The sequence below is a fragment of the Quercus robur genome, chromosome 10, assembly GCF_932294415.1.
Source record: "Quercus robur chromosome 10, dhQueRobu3.1, whole genome shotgun sequence".
NCBI lineage: Eukaryota > Viridiplantae > Streptophyta > Magnoliopsida > Fagales > Fagaceae > Quercus > Quercus robur.
Window position 1 is genome coordinate 1,427,881 of NC_065543.1, and position 21,379 is coordinate 1,449,259.

The window sequence follows — 21,379 nt, forward strand, 5'->3', positions numbered from 1 at the left end:
CCATTATTTTTGGCATGAGATATTTGATCTTTTGTGTTTGCATTATTTGGAGTAATTTGTGGTTTGCCAAAAAATTTGCAACAGATTTTGAAATGCTGGCAAGGAAGATGCATCACTATAATGGACCTTATATACAAACCTTATATACAAAAGCAATTCTACTTATCAAAAAAAAAGATACAAAAGAAATTTTGCTATGTGTTTGGTGGCCACTTTGGAAAAAAAAGGAATTAAAAGCTTTTGCTAGTTTCAAGCACCCTAATCATGTTATTGAACAATTTTTTTAAAACCCTTGTATGATTGGATGACTAACCTAGGTAGCATCCCTTCATCCTCTTTTCTAGACCTTATAGGTCTTTTGAATCTTAGATCCTAATTTTTTATAGGAGTGTTTCATTGCACACATTGTATTTGAACATTCTCCTCTCTTGAATATAATTGTTTTACTTATAAAAAAAATAACTTCAGAATTTGATTGCTACAAGTCGCATTACTATGCAGCTTATGAATGTACCTTATTATTCACGTATGACTACCTTTTTTTTTAATAAGTACACCTTTGGGTACCTTCTTTTGTTGCAAATATTCATGACTTTTTTTTTTTTTATATGTTTTGCATTGCAAGCAGGCAACTGGTAACAGTGTTGTGACTGTTGGATACGTTATGAAACCTTCTCGTGAAGAAGATTTTGCTAAGGTGAGCCCTATATGAATAAATGTATTCATTTTTAGTGGGGAAAAAAGACAAGAAGTAAAACTTTGTGAGTTTACTTCCCCCTCATAAGATACCATATACATACATGAAGTTAACACAAAATTGCAAATGTCCCTGATCAAGGTGTCATGTTAAGGTGATATTGTAAACTAACAGAATTTGGTATGTGGAATTGTATGCTTCAAAGTGGTTTTGACTCCATTTCATTGCCTTTTGTTTTTCCTTGAAAGAAAAGTATTGGATTCAGTAATTATAAGAAATATGATGGATTAGAATGTATTATCATCTGATCACATGGCTTTTGGCCCAAGGGATCTTGTTGGATTTGATTTTGATGAATGTTACTGGCACTTTGGTTGGTCGTGTATGCAGTTATGCTCATGATAAATTTTAGTTTTCTAGTTGTACTATTTGGATTCATGCAATATGAAAGTTGTCCTGGTTTTTGCAGAGGGGTGCATTTCCTTTGTTTCCTACTCAGAATGGGTTGATATTCATGCCCCTCACCTTTGAGCTTCCTTTATCACCTCAATTACAAGAGGTTGACATAGTTCTCCATAAGCAACTGATGAAATTATATCCATTGAATTGAAGAGTCATACAAACTTCTCTAACAAAATAGTTTACACCAGCGGCATGCAGGACTTACAAAGGTGACTTTTCAGATCCATAAAACCATATGTTTCACGATCTGGTCTGAACTTGGTAATCAGGGAAAAAATGAACATGCCAATGCTGGTTATTATATATAGCCTCACATGAAGCTCTTGTCATTTATTTTTTTGGTGGAATTGTTTTGTGATTATGCCAATATGAATCTTGTCAAGCTTTGGTCTTGGCCAAAGTCAAATGCTCACCATGTTAATGAACCCAATAAAAATACAGTAATAATTTGTAAGTCCATATATTCATCAGACTCATCGAAATTCATTCAAAATGCGTGGAAACCACACTTATTTTTTGAACTATAAATATTCAAAACATTTTTCCCTGTAATTTGTTATAATAAAAATTCTCATCCTACAAATTGAATCAATATAGTTAATTTTAGTGTTAAAAACTAAAAATTCCTACACATAGATATGCATGTAATTTACAATATATGTATGTAAGCAGGTATTGACAAGTGTAATCTTGTAATTATTTGTAGATCCGTAGGTTAATTTTGAATTTTTTATTTATTTTTATGCTGCAGTGTCTCTGTAGCCAATTAGACATGAGCTCATGTGGTAAGAGATTGGGTGGGGTTGGAGGAATTTAGTTTTAAATCTTTCTAAGCGGAAAACAAAACAAACACTAAAAAGAAAAGGCTAAAAAAGGTTTTGCATTGCATTAGTCTTCTTATTCTAGAATCTCTTAAATGGAGTTGACAACTTCTCCAATGTCATAGCTTAATTACTTGAAGTTTAGCCAAAAAGCAATCATGTTAATTGTCTCATGAGCCTGTAAGAAGAGGGTTCTAAGAAGAAGATGGGAACTTTGGAGAGTTCACGTGCTTATTTTGGTATCAAATGGAAGGGACATTTTATTAGCAATTCTGATACTTGAGGAAATCTTTGATATTTGATAAAAATAAATTTGAGGAAATTTTTGTTCTGATATTAGCTGATAACATAATCAGTAGTTTGTTTTACATGTCTCTTTGTTTTCATTTATTCTATCCGGAAGTCACAACAAAAATAATGATCATTCTTTAAGTTTTCTTTAATAAAAAACTTGTTCTTGCACAGATATTTGGAGGATCACCCGGATTGCTGTGTGATTGATTCATTTAACAACATCTACCCTGTGCTAGATCGGCTGGAAATTCAAGAAATTCTACTTCGCTTGGAGGATCTCAAAACCGAAGGCTGCTCTACAATCAGGGGCCCCCATTTTCTGAAGGTGTTATGTCTTGATGGTTTTTTGGTTATAGTATTGCCATATCAAGTTTTTTTTTCCCCTTTCAATTCAACCATGGTATTCTTTTAAGTGAAAGATTAAATGGGATTTATCTGTGTTTGTTGCTATATGCAAAGATAAATCTCAATTATTTAATCCTTGGGTGATTTGAATGTTTGAAGTAATTCTGATCATGTTTAACAACATTCGACTTAAGGTTTAAGTTGGAATAGTGACCCATTTTAAAATTGATCAAATTTCTCCCCAAATTGTAAGTCTTGATCTTTTATGTGCAGGTTGATAGTTTCAAAGAACCTGATTTGTTGCGAAGGCTGTCTGAAAGCTAAATTATCTCTTCCAAGTATAGTGAAGCCTCAAGTTGCATGTGGTGTAGCTAATGCTCACAAGATGGTACTGACTTTATCTAGTTTCATTCTGGATTTATGTATTATTAATTAAAATTTCAAATTCTCTCCCTTTATCACTTATATGAAGAGGAAGAAGAAGAAGCCACCATTTATCTAGGCCATTCTAGAAGGTACAAATGACTGAAATTGATAGACATATTAAGGACAGATGGGGTACAGCCAAATTAAAGCAGTATGGACTGGCTAGAGATGAGTCCATACCATTTTGTATGGTATTACAAAGCATCATGTATGCTTCAGTAAAGCAGTATGATACTATTACCCGGCAGCTGGTTAGGAAATTTAAAAATACTAGCTTTGATTGAGGTTTTCCATCTATTCTGGGTTTTTTTTCCCCCATTAACCTTTACATTATTGTCTTTCTCAACAGGTGACATTTTGGTGGTTTCTCTAGATCAAGCAAATGGTCTGAGGATAGTTCTCAATATCTTAAGCATAAGGTGATGGATCTTTCTATATTAACTAACACAAACTGGATATTATTCACTAGTTTTAATACAATATGGTTTTGTGACTGTACGAAGGAGTGATAAATTAAAGTACTCTATGTTTAGCTACTTATGGTGAATATGGATATAAGTAGTTTAAGCTACCACGGTGTTGATACATTCTGATGACTTCCATTAACGGTTTAGAAAAGGCACCAATATCATTGTTTCTGGTTTCTTTTAACACAATAGTTTAGTGAGAAACTTTCTCCTGAAACTAGATAAATGCATGACTCTACTGGTTTCTTAATATATATTAGATTTTAACAAATAGGTAAGTTGTAAACTCTTGTGAATGAGTTGGATGTCTTTGGTTGTTGAGGATACTAACCAAAGGGATTGCATAGGTTCTACTTGGTGTAACGCTTTTGAAACATTAGACAATTAATGACCAACCATGTCCTCATATGACCAGAAACTTTAGTTCTGCTAATTACAGATTCATCTTTTTGTCAATTGTAGTTAGTCCTTTGCATGAGATAAAATGAGATGAAAGACCTTGGAGATTAAGGCCTCTGTTTGGATCTTCTCAAGCTTGCTTTGAGCATACTTTTTTTCCCCTTATAATTATATTGTTGTCATGCGTTGGCTTTTGAGACAATATCTATTGTTTCCAACTGTAGGAACAATATATTATAATTGCAAGCCAACAAAAGTTTATTAAAGTTGCAATTTCTCTCAAATTTTCCTTTGTTTTCCTCTTTTATTGAATTCACTCTTTTTTTACCCTTTTTTTTTTTAACATAGGATACCTTTCTGAAGAAGAGCACTTAGGACTCGCCTCTGGCCAATAAAGCACACAAGCAACTAAACTCACCTACCAAATTCAATTGTTGGGAAATCTAGGGGCATTCACCCCTGATGGGCTAAATAGTTTATACTCAGATGCATCTTCAACAGTTCAACCTCTTCATCACACTTGAGTTTCTTACCAACAACACCCAATTAAAATCTCTCACTTGGGATTCTTTTGAAATATAAAAGGAAGAGTAAAAGAAATAGTCTTCTCTCTAGTCAATTACTTGTCAATAATGAAAAATAGGCTATTATATATGTGGACGGCCCAATCTTTTGTCTCCTCTTCATCTATTTGAACACACTACACTAACATATTTGAAAATCATAGAACCAAATAGTTAGAATATCTTCTACAGTAACTAGAGAACTTATTGTTTATACATGAGCTATACATTTGCAAGAAGCCACAATATCTACTTATGGTGTAACAAGCTCCATTGCGTGAAAAAATTCCAGTGATCTTTCATTGTCCCAATCCAGAGGTCATGTAGTTTAGTTCAAAAGGGTCTAATTTCCATGTTCCTTTGATTAAGGTAAACCTTTGATACATCTTGTTCTAAGGTTAAAATCATTTAAAACCGGTATGCTCTCTCAAACCTTTTGTTTGCTGTATCACCTTGAAATTGACTAACTATTCATGATTTGTTCTCTACTCTGCTTATTCTTGGGTTAATGATATCCAAAGAGTTTTGTGTTGAACCATTAATTCATATTTATTTAAAATTTTTTGCTGCATAGCTTTTGTGTATCTTCAAATTTTAGCTCTATTTTATTGTGGTTCTTCCATTATGGTTGGATTTCTTTTTGCATACCAAATATCTCTCAGAAACTAAGTTTTTAGGATTTCATTTGAATTATTGCATTTACTTATGTTTTCATATTCTTTGTTAATATTCAACTCTGATCTGTATGTTACAGTTGCACTGCCATCATTGAAAATTTTGCAATACTAAAGTTGCTGTGTATGGGAGAGGAGGATTCTAGAAAAAATTTCTACAAAACCAGATACGTTCAAGCCAAAATTGGAAGGTTGTTTCAACTCCAATTTTGATGAAATTTCCTAATGAAGAGAGCTTCATGTTGACTGGTGACTGGTGTTGTTACTTGAAATTCCTCTCCATTTGCTCAAATGCTAAAGCCCACTTGGTGGGATCTTTTCTTCTTTTTATTGTCGGTATCTTAGTGTGATGAATATTTGTTGTAATCCAAGAATGACATGTTTTTGTTGTCTTTGTAGCTGATAGCGTTTGTTTTAGAGAAGATTGTTGTAAACTCATATTCTATAGTGGAAGATTTTACTGGACTAGGTCCCGTGGTTTTTTCCTTCTCATTGAAGGGTTTTCCACGTAAAAATTTGGTGTCTTGATTATGGATTGTTGCTGAATTTTTTATTTATATTTGTTATTGTGCTTTGCTAATTTATTTGAAATATCCATTAAATTTGCACAAAGAAAGAAAAAGGAAATAATTCTGTGTTGAATTAATTGGATATCATTATCCATATGCGGTATAGGAAATATTTTTCAACCAAATGCAAGAGGAAATTTTTAAAAAAAAATTTCTTACTGCCATCACTTCAATATCAGCCCTCCATGCCTTCATTTGGATTTTGAGTTGCCAATTTTTTTGCATTTGAAAGATAAACTTATAATAGAACCTAGTGGGAATCATCATAGTGTGTGACTTTGTTCCATTTCCATCTGAATAAGGACACAAATTTTGCCCTGGTTTCATTCTTTCTTTCTTTATCAGTTCAACGTCGCCAAACTAACTGATGGCAATCAAGGCAAAGAGGTTTGCTAGGGGGTGTTTTATTTTTTTGCTGTATAACATTTAAAACGGGCCAAAGCCCACCAGCCCATTCTCATTGAGAAATTCAGGCTTGATAGAAGATCAATCCATTGAAGCTCTTGAAGTGGATCCTGAAAACAAGTTTATTGGAGGTGATCCTTAGATAGAGGCTGTGTCAGTTGGAACTTGGAAGACACTAGTGCTGAGGTTGTCAACACAATAACTTAACCTGCATCAAAGTTGGCTATCCAGGATGTTACTTAATACTTCTTTGAAATGAAGAAGGAAAAAAAAAAAGTAGGACTAGCTAGGAAGTCTAGAGGTTGTGTATGAGATGTGTTTGTCAATTCCACAGTTCCTTTTCACCATAGATGAGTAGAGGAAAAGGGTGAAAAATATAATTTTGTCATATGCACTGCAGTAATTGATTTTCATAACTTGTGAATCAGGTCCTGCACGTGGATAGGCATGAGTATATGTTGTTCAGTTCCTATTTCTGCTGTCATTCGAGATTTGTTGAAGTCTGCAATTGTGTGTAGCTTCTTTATTTGTTAAAATCCATCTATATCTTCACTCCTGTAATTATTTTTATTTCAAGCTCTGGAAGAGGTTCATAGGAAATGATAAACCTCAAGCACATTTGGGCTCTAGTAGGAATAATAACGTGGACATAATACCTAAATTGTGTGTTCACTTTCTTTTGTCTTTTCTTTCTCTCATATTGTTTAGTACACCACCAGTGGCCATAATTCTTCTCTGTTTCAACTTTCAATTCTTCTAATATATTGACTAATTCTCATTTGGCTAGTTTATGATGGCAAATGGCACTCTTGTTCGTGTCATTATTCATACAGATTACAGATGTTACTAAGTATTTTTGCTTCAAAGCTGTTGATGGCAGTGTAGTTAGATGTGGCAAAACGGGCAGGGCGAGGTGATCAATCAGGTTGGGTAAGGTCAATCCATATTTTTCACATGATTCTTTTTTAAAACATGTTTTTATCATTTAATAAGTCATGTAGTAAATTATCTAGTCTAAAATGTATTTCTTTAAATTCATCACCCATATTAAGAAAGAGCTCAACTCAACATATTGATATTTGTTTAGTAATTTTAAAAATCCTAACCTTGCTAATCAAAATAAAATAGCACAAATACAAAGAAGTCTAGTCTACCCTTTGAAAACTACTTAAAACAAACACACAAGTTTCAATTTTACATAATATCAACGTCTCAAAGTATAAAAAAACAATATATTACAAATGCCCTATTGGATAGCTAATTTGTGACAAAGAATAAAAGCATATAAGAAATTTATAATCTTGAAAACTAATTTCATAATCTAATGTTTTGTAAAATAATTTAATAGTTGTGTTTAATTTTAAATGTATTGTGGTTCATAGTTTGTTTAAATTTGAGAATATACATCAAAGTTTGATTATTTACTTATTTTATATATAGTTTTTTTTTTATAATTTTTTTTTATAAATATCATATCATTGTTAAGCAATACAAACTCTAGAAAATCATCTTTTATTTTCAAGAGCCTTTTATTTTGATTATGGACTATTAAAAATAGTTTTTTCTTTTTTTTTTAATAGAAATAAAAAGGAACTTTCGAGTTAGGAACTATTATTTTTTAATTTAAAAAAATATTTTTTTAATTAGCTCACATGGCATACATGTAATATGAAAAATAATATTTTAATAACAACAATAACTACATTAGGGATTAAATTGACATATAATGTAAACTTATGGATCAAGTATATAGTTTATCTTTCTCAAAAAAAAAAAAGTATGTAATTTATCCAAAAATATTCTAATAACCCAAATTTGGATCTCTAAAAATAGGAATTTTAATTAGAGCTGTAAACCTTGCAGATTACTAGGCATACATTTCAGTGATTTCACATAGCAGAATGAGAGTGAAAGAAAAACAAAGAGAGGAAAAATAAAAAAGGAAATTACACTTTATCACCCTAAACTATAACCTAGATTACACTTTGCATCTTAAACTATTCGAATGCACATTTTACACCCTAAATTTTGACATTTCTTACACTTTGCACCCCAAAGTTAGTTTTACTACTATGTTAGACAGAAATTGATAGCATGTAATTTGCATGTGATTTTTGCTTAGATGACACATAGTTTAAAGACAAAAACACCCTCTTCCCAATAAATTAAAAACAAAAGCTCTCTCACATGCGTAGCATATCATCTTCCCCAAATCAAAAATCTGTCTAACCCTAAATCCCCAAACAGCTCTTACGTATGTGTGTCCAGCAACTCCTCTTCTCCTTTCACAGGTTCCAGGTACTAAACCACCATGATGCAACGTTTTATGAGTGGGTAAAGGTACTTACTCTTGTATTCTAATACAACTATGGCATTAGAGGACGTACACACCTATAGTATAAAAAAAATGTTATCTTCTTTCTTTTTAAAATATAAATTGAAGTATTGATGAAGCTTTGAACCAATAAGTATTAGTTTTCCTCTTCAAAGTAAAAAAAAAAGTCTCGTACTCAAAAATTTCAATACATTTAAGGGTCAATCACAATGCGAACTGCTTGTACCATCACAAGACTTGTCCTTAGGCACACTTAAGGACCTGAGTGGCAGTGTAGAATCTGTAGATAGTAGATACCCCCTTGTTCACTTCCTTAGCACAGAACAAGCTGTGGCTGGCTGCAATTGCTGCATCCGCCATTGTTGTATTAGGTACTGCAACAGATTTTTGATTTGAGGGAGGAGGAGATGCAACACATGAGAAAGTTTTTTGTTTTTAATTGATTGAGAAGAGGGTATTTTTGTCTTTAATCTGTGTGTTACCTAAGAAAAATCATGTGCAAGTCATAAAACTAACTTTGGGGTGCAAAGTGTAACAAACATTAAAGTTTAGGGTGCAATATGTGCATTCGAATAGTTTAGGGTGTAAAGTGTAATATAGGGTTATAGTTTAAAATAGGGTTATAATTTAAGATGATAAAGTGTAATTTTTTCAAAATAAAAATAAAAATAAAACAGAGAGAAGGAAAAGACAATCTTATATATATAATGGACACGCTTGTTGATGTTCTTTGATTGGGCGTGCAAAGATTTCAACTTTAAACTTTAAAAAGCTTCCAGAAAGGTGAAACCTGCTGTTGATTCCCTCTTTAGCATTACCTTTTCCTTTTGTTTTTTCATTTCTCTTTCTCTGCAACAAAACCAAAACACAAACACAAACACATACACACAGAGAGAGAGAGAGAGAGAGAGAGATGGGTGTTGTAGTTGGAGGAGTGATATTGGACAAGTCAGTAGTGTTAGCATCTGACTCTCCTCTACATGAAAGCCCATCCTTGCAACCCGTTGCTGACTCTCTCCTCCGCAAGCTCCGCCATTCCAAAATCCCTACGGTATTTTTCTCTCTCTCTTCTTCAACTTCATTGTTCTTTGCCCGATATATTATTACAACCGTTCTGGGTTTTCTTTGATTTGAGGTGTACAAACTTTTTTTATGGTCAATTACTCAATCTTTATGTATTTATAACTATAAATTGTGTTCTGGGTATCTTTTATTTTGTCAATCAAATGCTTCTGATTATCCTAATGAATTAATTATCAGTGTTTTATTGCTTGCATGCTTACAATAACAACAACCACCACCACCACCCACACCCACACCCACACCCACACCCAGACTTAGTTCCAAAATTTGGGGTTCGCCATGGATCCTTAGTAGTTGATCCATTCATAATAAAGTGTCTAAATTTTCTGCTGGCTGTCAATCTCTCTCATTTTGTTGAATAATATACTCTTTTGATAAATTTGTTCAAATTCTATTGATGAGTTTTTTTTTTTCTTTGATTTCGTATTAATAAATATTTAGTATAAACATTTTTTTATTCTTAAAAGAAAAGTAGTAGATTAATAAAGGGGAAAGTCTAAATCTTTTCATGTGGTTTTCCTGCCATTAATGCCACTTAAACTGTGTTCTTTTTCTCATAAGATTTTGTTTTGAATCATTGACTTAGAGAGGATAACATAGAAAACTTACTCTGTAAGAAATGGATGTCTAATATGCCATGCATTTCTAAAAGTATTAAATCCTATTGACCAGCATGCTTCGCCTTATTTTTGCAGGGAATTTCTTATGACTTGGGGCTCTCAGATGATAAGGTAGTTTTTCTTGTGCTACTCATATAACATTGATTTCTTTCTTTCTTTCTTTTGTGAGAGATATAAATATATCAATATGATGTAAATTTATTGTCATTCTCATTTATTTGAGATCCATAACACACTCAAAGTGAGTTTCTAATCTTATCATTGTTCAAAATTTTTAAAAATTTTTATTTTGAATCACATGTTGAACTCTGTTCCCAATTTCATAAGTATTGTTATTTATTCGGTTACAAATTTTGTTCCATTTTGTTAGCGTTAAATATTAAGATGTGAATTACTTGTAATGTCCTTTTACTGGTTCAGGGCACTACTGAAATTCGGACAGAATTTCTTTAATCCTGATCGAAAAGCTGTTAACGCATTTGTATCTTCTTGTTATAGGTGAGTCTTCTGAAAAGGCTGGCAACCCTTTACTCGTTTGATTGTTTTATCTTGAATGCATCTTCTGTAGATGATGCTAAAAATGAGATTATGCTAGCTTGGGGGGACACTGGAGGCGGTATTTTGTACGTAGTTTCTGACAAGAAGAAGGAATTCTTTCCAAAACTAAGCAATTACAGTTGGCTGATCGTTGTTCTCAGTGAGTACCACAAAACCTATGTTTCCCTAATGATGAAGGCCTCATAGTTTTGTTTGGCTTGGGATATATAAGAGTATAGGACTGGGTTTTCTGGAAAGTATTATTGGCGTTGGGGTCTTTCAGATTGTTCCACTATTACTGATTTTCTTTTGTCTCTTAGAATAGGATGTTGATTCCTTTATTTCTTTTTGTCATTGTGGTTTTTGTTCACTACCGTGAACTCTCGTATCTTTTTTCTCTTCTAGTAATAATATTACTTTCTTACCTATCAAAAAAAAATTATCTTTTTATTCTACTTGGGTGTCTCAAACTGAACATTGAGCTGAGCTCTCTTTGGAATGTGTCTAGAGCTTTGTCTAACATAAAAGAATCTATACAACCATCTAGTTTATTCTGATTACCTTGGTGTGAGATCTTTGGGATCTTATTTAGAAAAAAATATGCGATTTAGGAGAAGTTTTTGGTTTTATGATGGATGCATAAATTAGGTTAGGGACTGCAGTGGCCTTGATAGCTACGAATGACAATGGTACAGGGGTTTCCTATTCTGGAAATCAGTTGTCTTGATGGGATGACAGTGGCCTATAAATTTTTTAACTTCTTTGGACCTTGTAATTTGGTTTTCTTGTGTCTACCAGAAAGAAAACTGCAAACATCTAATTGGCTTGATGTTCTGTTGCAGGATCTCTTGGGCAAGAATCAGCAGATGGTGTGCACTTCCCTCTTCTCTTCTGTGTTCCTACAGCATAGGGTGCTATTTTTAGGCATATTTATATTTTGAGCCTAGTCATTTTCTGTTTTTCATATTCATCTTGCTATTTATATGTGCTTTTTACTTGGCCAGAATTTGAATGCTCCCTTGACTGCATAACCAATTAAAGTTAAACTAGTTGCTTAGTCCATTTGGTCATTTGCTAACAGTTACTGAAGGCAGCAGTTCGTGTGAGAACTCAAGCATGATTTTTATCAACAAGCTAGAAGAGTTGCCTTCAACTGTATGCCACATAAATAGAAAGGTTTCAAAGGTAACTTTTGTCCCTATACCACTGTTCCAATTGTGGAAGATCTAATTTGTTTATTTATTAATTTTTAGTTTTAATGTTTAAAAATAACTGGAGAAACAGATAAGTCTAGATTTTTTAAGAATAGGTTTTTATATCATTGTTCTTGAAGGGTGTAGGATTTTGTTATTATAAATGTCTTTGGGCTACCTTAGCTTTATATTATTGTCCAAAGGTACTTCTTGTAGGGAGAGATGGGTGATAAGTCTAAGTTTTATTTAGTAGTTTGGGTAAAAAAATGTTCTTCAATAAAGAAGGGAGGTTTGGGGATCCGTAAATTGAGTACTTTTAATAAAGCTTTATTGGACCATGGAGGTGGTCAGTGGTGAGCCTGTGGGAGAGTTTTAGAGAAGGGCAGAACTCCTTTTCAATCATCTGAATTTTCTTGGGGGGTGGTTCTCATGTTCATTTTGGTATGACCTATGGTGTGGAGATTCTCCTTTTAAAAAGACCTCTTTCCAGATTTGTTTGTTGAGATTGGCAGTGGATAAGAAGCTTCAATGGCTTGTTATTGGTCAATGAAGATGACAGAAGTATTCGGTGTTGGAATCGTCAGTTTTCTAATTAGTTGTTCTAGGACTGGGAACTAGAGTCTATGGACATTTAATCTGTTGTATTCTATCTTTTGTCTATTCAAGAATACAAACAGTTAGTACAGAGGTTGATTTAATATGGAACTTTTAAAATTCAGTCGAATTATGATACTCTAAGAGGGTCTATCTAAGTGTGATTCCCGTGGAGAATTATATGGGTGCTCAGGTGCCTTGGGTAAAATTTAGATTTTGGACAATCTTCAGAATGAAGTATTATGCTTGTTAATTGGTGTTGTATGTGCAAGAATAGTGGGGAGTCAATTGAACATCTTTTACTCCATTATTCTGGGCATGAGATATTTGATCTTTTGTGATTGCATTATTTGGAGTAATTTGTGTTTTGCCAAAAACTGTGCAACAGATTTTGAAATGCTGACAAGGAAGATGCATCACTGTAACGGACCTAAGATACAAAAGAAATTCTACTTATTAAAAAAAAGATACAAAAGAAATTCTGCTATGGGTTTGGTGGCCACTCTGGAAAAAAAGGAATTAAAACTTTTGATAGTGTCAGGCACCCTAATCATGTTATTGAACAATTTTTTTTAAACCCTTGTATGATTGGATGACTAACCTAGGTAGCGTCACTTCATCCTCTTTTCTAGACCTTACTGATCTTTTGAATCTTAGATCCTAATTTTTTTAGGAGTGTTTCATTGCACACATTGTATTCGAACATTCTCCTCTCTTGAATATAATTGTTTTACTTATAAAAAAAATAACTTCAAAATTTGATTGCTACAAGTCGCATTACTATGCAGCTTATGAATGTACCTTATCATTCACATATGACTACCTTTTTTTTTTTAATAAGTACACCTTTGGGTACCTTCTTTTGTTGCAAATATTCATGAATCTTTTTTTATATGTTTTGCATTGCAAGCAGGCAACTGGTAACAGTGTCGTGACTGTTGGATATGTTATGAAACCTTCACGTGAAGAAGATTTTGCTAAGGTGAGCCCTATATGAATAAATGTAAGTATTTTTAGTGGGGAAAAAAGGCAAGTAAAACTTTGTGAGTTTTTTCCCCTTCATATGATACCATATACATACATGAAGTTAACACAAAATTGCAAATGTCCCTGATCAAGGTGTCATGTTAGGGTAATATTGTAAACAAACAGAATTTGGTATGTGGAATTGTATGCTTCAAAGTGGTTTTGACTCCATTCCATTGCTTTTTTTTTCCTTGAAAGAAAAGTATTGGATTCAATGCATCTATTTATGGTTCGCATATAAGGGGGTGAGGTGAGGATAAAATGTGTTGGATTCCTAACAAAGTTAAGGGTTTCTTGGTTAGTGGTTATTATAGAATTTTAGCTAGCACCGCTTCCATTGGGTTTCCTTGGAAAAGTATTTGGAAGCAAAAGATTCCCTCTAGAGTAGCTTTCTTTGTTTGGACTGCTGCTTTAGGGAAATGCTTGACGATTGATAATTTACGTAAAAGGAAGGTGTGGATTCTGGATTGGTGCTACATGTGTAAGAGAAATGGTGAATCGGTTGACCATCTATTTCTTCATTGTCCTTTTGCTTCGGATCTATGGTCTATGGTTTTGGGCCTTTTTGGAGTTTCTTGGGTTATGCCGCACTCTGTTTTGGGGCTGTTATGGTGTTGGCAAGGCAGCTTTGGTCGTCATCGAAATGGTTATATTTGGTCCATCATTCCTCATTGCTTATTGTGATGTCTTTGGAGGGAGAGGAATAGTAGATGTTTTGAAGATACTGAGAAATCTATTCCTAATCTCAAGCTTCTCTTTTTTAGAACTTTAAGGGATTGGTTGTTTGCTTTGCAAGATAAATCTTTCCCCTCTTTTATTGATTTCCTAGACTCTTGCAATTTTTGTATTTGATTTCTTTTCCCTTGTACACTCCCTGTGCACTAGGGTGTCCCCTTTTTATCAATATATCTTTTACTTATCAAAAAAAAAAAAAAAAGTATTGGATTCAGTAGTTATAAGAAATATGATGGGTCAGAATGTTTTATCATATGATCACATGGCTTTTGGCCCAAGGGATCTTGTTTGATTTGATTTAATGAATGTTTCTGGCACTTTTGGTGGTCGTGTATGCAGTTATGCTCATGATAAATTTTAGGTTTCTAGTTGTACTACTTGGATTCATGCAATTAGTTATAAGTTGTCCTGGTTTTTGCAGAGGGGTGCATTTCCTTTGTATCCTACTCAAAATGGGTTGATATTCATGCCCCTCACCTTTGAGCTTCCTTTATCACCTCAATTACAAGAGTTTGACATAGTTCTCCATAAAGCAACTGATGAAATTATATCCATTGAATTGAAGAGCTGTACAAACTTCTCTCACAGAATAGTTTACACCAGCGGCATGCAGGACTTACAAAGGTGACTTTTCAGGTCCATAAAACCTTATATTTCACGATCTGGTATAAACTGGGTAATCAGGGAAAAAATGAACGTGCCAATGCCAGTTTTTATATTTAGCCTTACATGAAGCTCTATTATTTATTTTTTTGAGATTATGCCAACATGCATCTTGTCAAGCTTTGGTCTTGGCCAAAGTCAAATGCTCGCCTTGTTAATGAACCCAATAAAAATACAGTGATAATTTGTAAGTCCATATATTCATCAGACTCATTGAAATGCATCCAAAATGTGTGGAAACCTCACTTATTTTTTGAAATATAAATATTCAAAACATTTTTCCCTGTAACTTGTTATAATAAAAATTCTCATAATATAATTGAATCAATATAGTTAATTTTAGTGTTAAAAACTAAAAATTCCTACACATAGATATGCATGTAAATTTACAATATACGTATGTAAGAAGGTATTGACAAGTGATAATCTTGTAATGATTTGTAGATCCATAGGTTAATTTTGAGTTTTTATTTTTATTTTTTATTCTGCAGTGTATCTGTAGCCAATTAGACATGAGCTCATGTGGTAAGAGATTGGGTGCGGTTGGAGTAAGTCATAGTTTTAAATCTTTCTAAGCAAAAAACAAAACAAACACCAAAAAGAAAAGGCTAAAAAAGGTTTAGCATTGCTTTAGTCTTCTGATTCTAGAATGCCTGAAATGGAGTTGACAATTTGTCCAATGTCAATGTCATAGCTTAATTACTTGAAGTTTAGTCAAAAAGCAATCATATTAATTGTCTCATGAGCCTGTAAGAAGAGGGTTCTGAGGTGAAGATGGGATCTTTGGAGAGTTCTCGTATTTATTTTGGTATCAAATGGAAGGGGCATTTTATTAGAAATTCTGATAATTGAGGAAATCTTTGATATTTGATAAAAATAAAATTGAGGAAATAATGAACAGTCTTTAAGTTTTCTTTAATAAAAAACCTGTTCTTGCACAGATATTTGGAGGATCACCCAGATTGCTGTGTGATTGATTCATTTAACAACATCTACCCTGTGTTAGATCGGCTGGAAATTCAAGAAATTCTACTTCGCTTGGAGGATCTAAAAACTGAAGGCCGCTCTACAATCAGGGGCCCCCATTTCTTGAAGGTCTTATGTCTTGATGGTTTTTTTGTTATGGCATTGCTGTATCAAGTTTTTTTTCCTTTCAATTCAACCATGGTATTCTTTTGAGTGAATGATTAATTAGGATTTATCTGTGTTTGTTGCTATACACAAAGATAAATCTCAATTATTTAATCCTTGGGTCATTTGAATGTTTGAAGTGATTCTGATTATGTTTAACGACACTCGACTTAAGGTTTAAGTTGGAATAGTGATCCATTTTTAAATTGATCAAATTTCTCCCCAAATTTAGTAAGTCTGGATCTTCTATGTGCAGGTTGATAGTTTCAAAGAACCTGATTTGCTGCAAAGGCTGTCTGAAGCTAAATTATCTCTTCCAAGTATAGTGAAGCCTCAAGTTGCATGTGGTGTAGCTAATGCTCACAATATGGTGCTGACTTTATCTAGTTTCATTCTGGATTTATGTATTATTAATTAAAATTTCAAATTCTCTCCCTTTGTCACTTATATGAAGAGGAAGAAGGAGAAGCCACCATTTATCTAGGCCAATTACCTTGGACTTTCATATTTCTAGAAGATACAAATGACTGAAATTGTAGACATATTAAGGACAGATGAGATAAAGCTAAAGAAAAGTAGTATGGACTGGATAGAGACAAGTCCATACCATTCTGTATGGTATTACAAAGCATCATGTATGCTTCAGTAAAGCAGTATAGTATTACCCGGCAACTGGTTATGGTGGGTGCGGTTAGTTGCCCGTAGGTTTTACTAGCTAGAGACGATTCCAAAGGGCTCTTCTTTAGAAAGGTTCCTTGCATTATCAAAAAGGAAAGACAGAAGTAAAGCAGTATAGTATTACAAAACTTCATGTATTAGCTGCACATCTTCTAGTAATTTTCTGAATTTTTGAACAAATTGGCATTTCTTAAAAAATATATTTGGCTAGGGCACAAATATGGGCATTGATGTTTAATGCAGATATAGCATCACCATTTATTTTTTATTCTTTTTTGGGTTTCATCTTTACCATGAAAATATACAGTGGCAATATGAAAACAATTTTTTAGAAATTTTCCTTGGTCTATTATGTTAAGCTATAATCATCTGAATTCCTTTTTTTTTTTTTTTTTTTTTTCATTTATTTGAATTAAACAGCTTATGTTTTATATAAACAGGCGATCATATTCAGAAATGAAGATTTTAAGGACTTGAGTGTTCCTCTTCCAGCTGTTGTGCAGGTGAGCAAGAAACAACTTTCATTATGAAGACTTTGGAGAACTTCTGTTATCCTTATTGTGGAATTAGTACTCTCGAATTTCTCTCTTTAAAAAATTTCAATATGGAAAGTTGGAAACTGGATTAACTCCAACTATATGTGACATAGTTATGGAAGTGAGTGTCTGTCAAGTACTTGCATGTGTGGGTTAATATCTTATATGGCAGGGTTATGTTGATTCTCGGGTATAATGGATTACTCCTTGGGAATGAGACTTTGAAGTTATTGGAACTGCAGGAATATGTGGATCATTCATCTACTTTGTACAAATTTTATGTCTTGGGTGAAAAAGTTTTCTATGCAGTTAAAAAGTCTACACCAAATGCTGATATCTTGATGAAATTATCTGAAAGTAATGGACTCAAACCTCTAGTCTTTGACAGGTACGTGTTTATTGCTTCTGTTTTGCTTCTTCCTTTTTGATAATGGTTTTTTGGACCAATTGGCATTTCCTGTAGATAATGGATGAGGGTGGGGTGGTGGTTTTACTCACATGTGGGTGTGTAAGGGTTTTTTCTTTTAAGATTAATTGTTTATAGGTAAGTTTCAAACGCACCCTGTGGGTGTATGAGTTTTATCTACCTTTAAAAACCCCTCTTCTTTTGGTTTTTTCTTTGATGATATATGTTCCAGAGCATATATTTGATAACCCATAATTTGATCATTTCGCTCTGCAGCTTAAAATCTCTTCCCACTGCCAAAGAAGACCAGCATTATGGTGATGGTAATTGTTCCAAGGCCACTAATAGTTGTGTTGATCTTGATCTGGTTACAGACGCAGCAAATTGGCTTAGGGGAGTGCTTGATCTTACCATCTTTGGCTTTGATGTTGTTGTAAGTAGCCAAGTCGAGTTTTCTTGAACACACATTCTACCGTAGTTTGCACTCATTTCTCCTTATGATGATGTATTTTCCATGAATATGTTATAATTGATTTTCTTTATTGCTGAACCATGTAGATTAACACAAAATATAAAACTAAATGTTTCCATAATTAGTAATGATGACCAATCCTGCACAATATAATCCAAAACTGGAATCCCTAGATTTTCTTATATTTCTCAAAAACCTCCTAGTTGAAAGCAGGTCATCTCAGACACTATATTCCATCTTGACTGACTTGCCTTTGAGTTTTCTTGTATCCATTCTAGTATATTGGTTAATTTAGCAGGAGATATCACTTAAAAGTTGTCTATAATCAATTTATATACATTGAGTGAAACTGAAATTGCCTTAACTTATGTTTGAACAATCCATGAAATCTTGAAAAGCTGGATCAATAAATATATATTTTTAAAAAAGAAAAAACAAGGAAAAAGAAAAAGTAGTGGATAAGAAGGTGGCTTACAATCTATGGAGAAGCTTTACATGTGATTGTTGTGAATACCTTGGCCTTCCAAATAGGTGGGTTTGGCTTCCTAGACTTAGCTCTCTGATGGCCGATGGGTCTCTTTCCTTCATATTTTTTGCACCAACCAAATTACTAATTAAAAAATTAAAAATTAAAAAAAAAATAAAAACCAACCTGCATCCACCAGATCTAGTTGGAACAAACAAAAGGGAATTATGTATTATTTTAGATGTACGTTTAATAGGTTAACTATTCACTTGAGATTTCACTTAATAATGAAGTATGATATGTTAACCAGTATTCCATTCTTAAGATTTATTCCAAGCATGTGATTGATATATATATATATATATATATATCTTGCTACTTAAGGCAAACTTGTCCGTTGCTTAGCATAAAAGTAATCTTCTTTGTTGTGTGGAAATTTCAGATTCAGGAAGGCACTTGTGATCATGTCATTGTGGATGTAAATTATCTCCCATCTTTTAAGGAAGTTCCTGATGATATTGCAATACCTGCCTTTTGGGAGGCTATTAAGAAGAAATTTGAATTGAAAAGGTCAAAATAAGCAACAAAAGCTCCTCTTTGACAAGACGATCAGTGAAGACGGGGTTGATCATCACATCTGTGTTAAAGAGACCAATCATGATCTGTTCATTTTGGAAGTGAGATATAAGATGTATATTCCTGTGATTATATGTCATAGCACCTTGGGAAGAAATCTGAGCAAGAAAAATATCATGTAATCTTTCTCTTAGCACAAGTCCTTTTACTGCACCTTATGTCTAGAATCTTGTGTTATTATCAACAGTCCACGCTTCGCAATTTGAACTTGCCATGCATGATCTTTCTTTCTTTTTTTTCCCTGTAATATTCCTTTTGGATATGAAGTACCTTTTTTTTGTTTGTTTGGGGGAGGGAACCTATATTTAGCTTCCTTCACTTTACCCCCCTTATGTGATGTTCATAACTATGATTTTATTAATGGAACATCTTGTGTAAAGATTGGACATTTTTTATGTAGTTGATCATGATTTTTAACGTTTGTTCCTATATGTCTTATCACTTAAGTAAATTTGGAAAGGATTGACAATAGATAGATGTCAAAGTTTTGGAAATGCATTGCATATTATAAACTTATTTACAATTGCCTACTGCTATGCCAACATGTGCCCGAGCACACCTCTTTGGAGAGCCATTGGTTGTATGATTTTTGTAGCACGAGGTAACACATAACTTAGTTTTCTACTCCTTGTTGATTCATTGAATGGGAGCAAATTATTGGATTGGTTAGGTCATCAATCATCATCACTTTTATTTTTTTGGTTTTTGTTTTCAAGGTACAAACTACAAAGTGAAAAAGCAAGCTAAAAACCAAACTAGGTAACACCTGCGATCATCCATGTTTGAAGTGCTTGTCTGCCTGTCGGGCCCCTGCTTGAATGAGCTCCTGCAGTAGAATGGTTTATATAATTATAATGGTGTCTGTATTTTACCAACCTTGTTATGAATTGTTAACCTCTCTTGAGGTTTACCCTCACTTTTGCAATAAATAACATCAGAGAGACTTATGGCTCTCATTGGATCTCCAATAAGATGTGATTTAGACTGACAACTTTTTTCCAATAAGCTTTTATTCATATTGTTTTTTTTCAATTGAAAAACTTAATCTATGAAGAAAATATATTTTTGTCTCCCAAGTTAAAGGATGGCCTTCAACTAGTGTATTAGATAACATCCTTTCCCATTTTTCTTAACAATTACATAATCATTATCTTAATAATTCATATGGGTGAACGAAAGAGAGCTGGTTCCCCAAAAAAATAAAAATGTCAGTGTGAAGTCCATGAATTCATAGACATTAGACGAACAAGTAAGCCCATGAATTTAATGAAATTTTTTTTTTTTCAAAAAGTAGGCATTTGCTAAAAAAAAGTGTCCTCGAAAATTGTTTCTAATAAAAAAGAAAAGATATTGTGCTTCGTTTTCTCAAACTGGGATTGATAATGCAGGCATTGGGCTTAAGAAAAATCCATCACCTTCCCTCATAGAATTGCCATGACCAAACCCACATCATATAAATCCTTAATAGAGGGAGAAAAAAAACCAAACCAAAAGTGATGAGAGAGAGAGAGATAGGCAAATCCATCACAAGGTGGGGTTGGAGGGTAAAATGTGAGCTTCAATTTTAAATTATTGGTTTATAAGATATAAAATTATTATATGTAGTTTATTAATTCATAATATAAATAATTCATTTGTAGTAAAAGTTCATAGATTTGTGAAGAGGTATAATGTTTTAGTCATGATTTTACTATATGTAGAAAAATAATAAGTTAATCAAGCAGCTCATGAACAATCTTGAGCTCGCTCGATAAGTAAACGAACCAAGATTGAACATGTAATATACTTGAACTTTTAATACTTAACTTGGCTTATTTATAGTCCTAGTAAAGGACCGTTATGATAAGAGTCAGAAGATACTTGTCCCATTATGTGTCTCTTCCTCCCATTTAAATGTGGCTCGTGCCAAGTGGGAACACCTAATTAATGTGAAAGTGACAATTGTCTAATTTAGGAGCTACCTCTCGTGGTTCCTCGTATACTTCTCATGTGTTTGCTAGACGCCCTTGGTTGACATTGTCCGATGGGTTATCTTTCATCGGCTCTCCTCTTCTTTTAGAAGATATGGGCTGGGCCTGGTCCATCAAATCATCTCATTCTTAATGAGAAGAGAAACACGGTAGGAAGGTGGGATAGCAGGCAGTGG

General features: G+C 33.3%; 1 protein-coding gene across 33 annotated transcripts in view; it reads left to right on the top strand.

Moving 5' to 3' along the window:
* LOC126701850 (inositol 1,3,4-trisphosphate 5/6-kinase 4-like) overlaps positions 1–19,650 on the top strand; it is a 94,407-nt gene extending 74,757 nt beyond the window's left edge. For 5 of the 33 annotated variants that reach the window (XR_007647525.1, XR_007647521.1, XR_007647522.1 and 2 more), the window contains 6 exons: positions 629–697; positions 1,167–1,368; positions 2,511–2,599; positions 2,893–3,007; positions 3,395–3,464; positions 5,229–5,663. Coding sequence is in view for 16 of the 33 variants with exons in the window: in XM_050400259.1 (XP_050256216.1) it covers positions 9,371–9,508; positions 10,236–10,271; positions 10,659–10,857; positions 11,540–11,566; positions 11,779–11,882; positions 13,398–13,466; positions 14,667–14,869; positions 15,850–16,003; positions 16,296–16,409; positions 17,158–17,220; positions 17,496–17,641; positions 17,936–18,092; positions 19,040–19,177 (1,548 nt within the window). In the remaining 17 variants the exon portion in view is untranslated. The other 28 variants (XM_050400261.1, XM_050400263.1, XM_050400274.1 and 25 more) reach the window with 21 other exon arrangements.
* Positions 19,651–21,379: the final 1,729 nt, after the last annotated feature.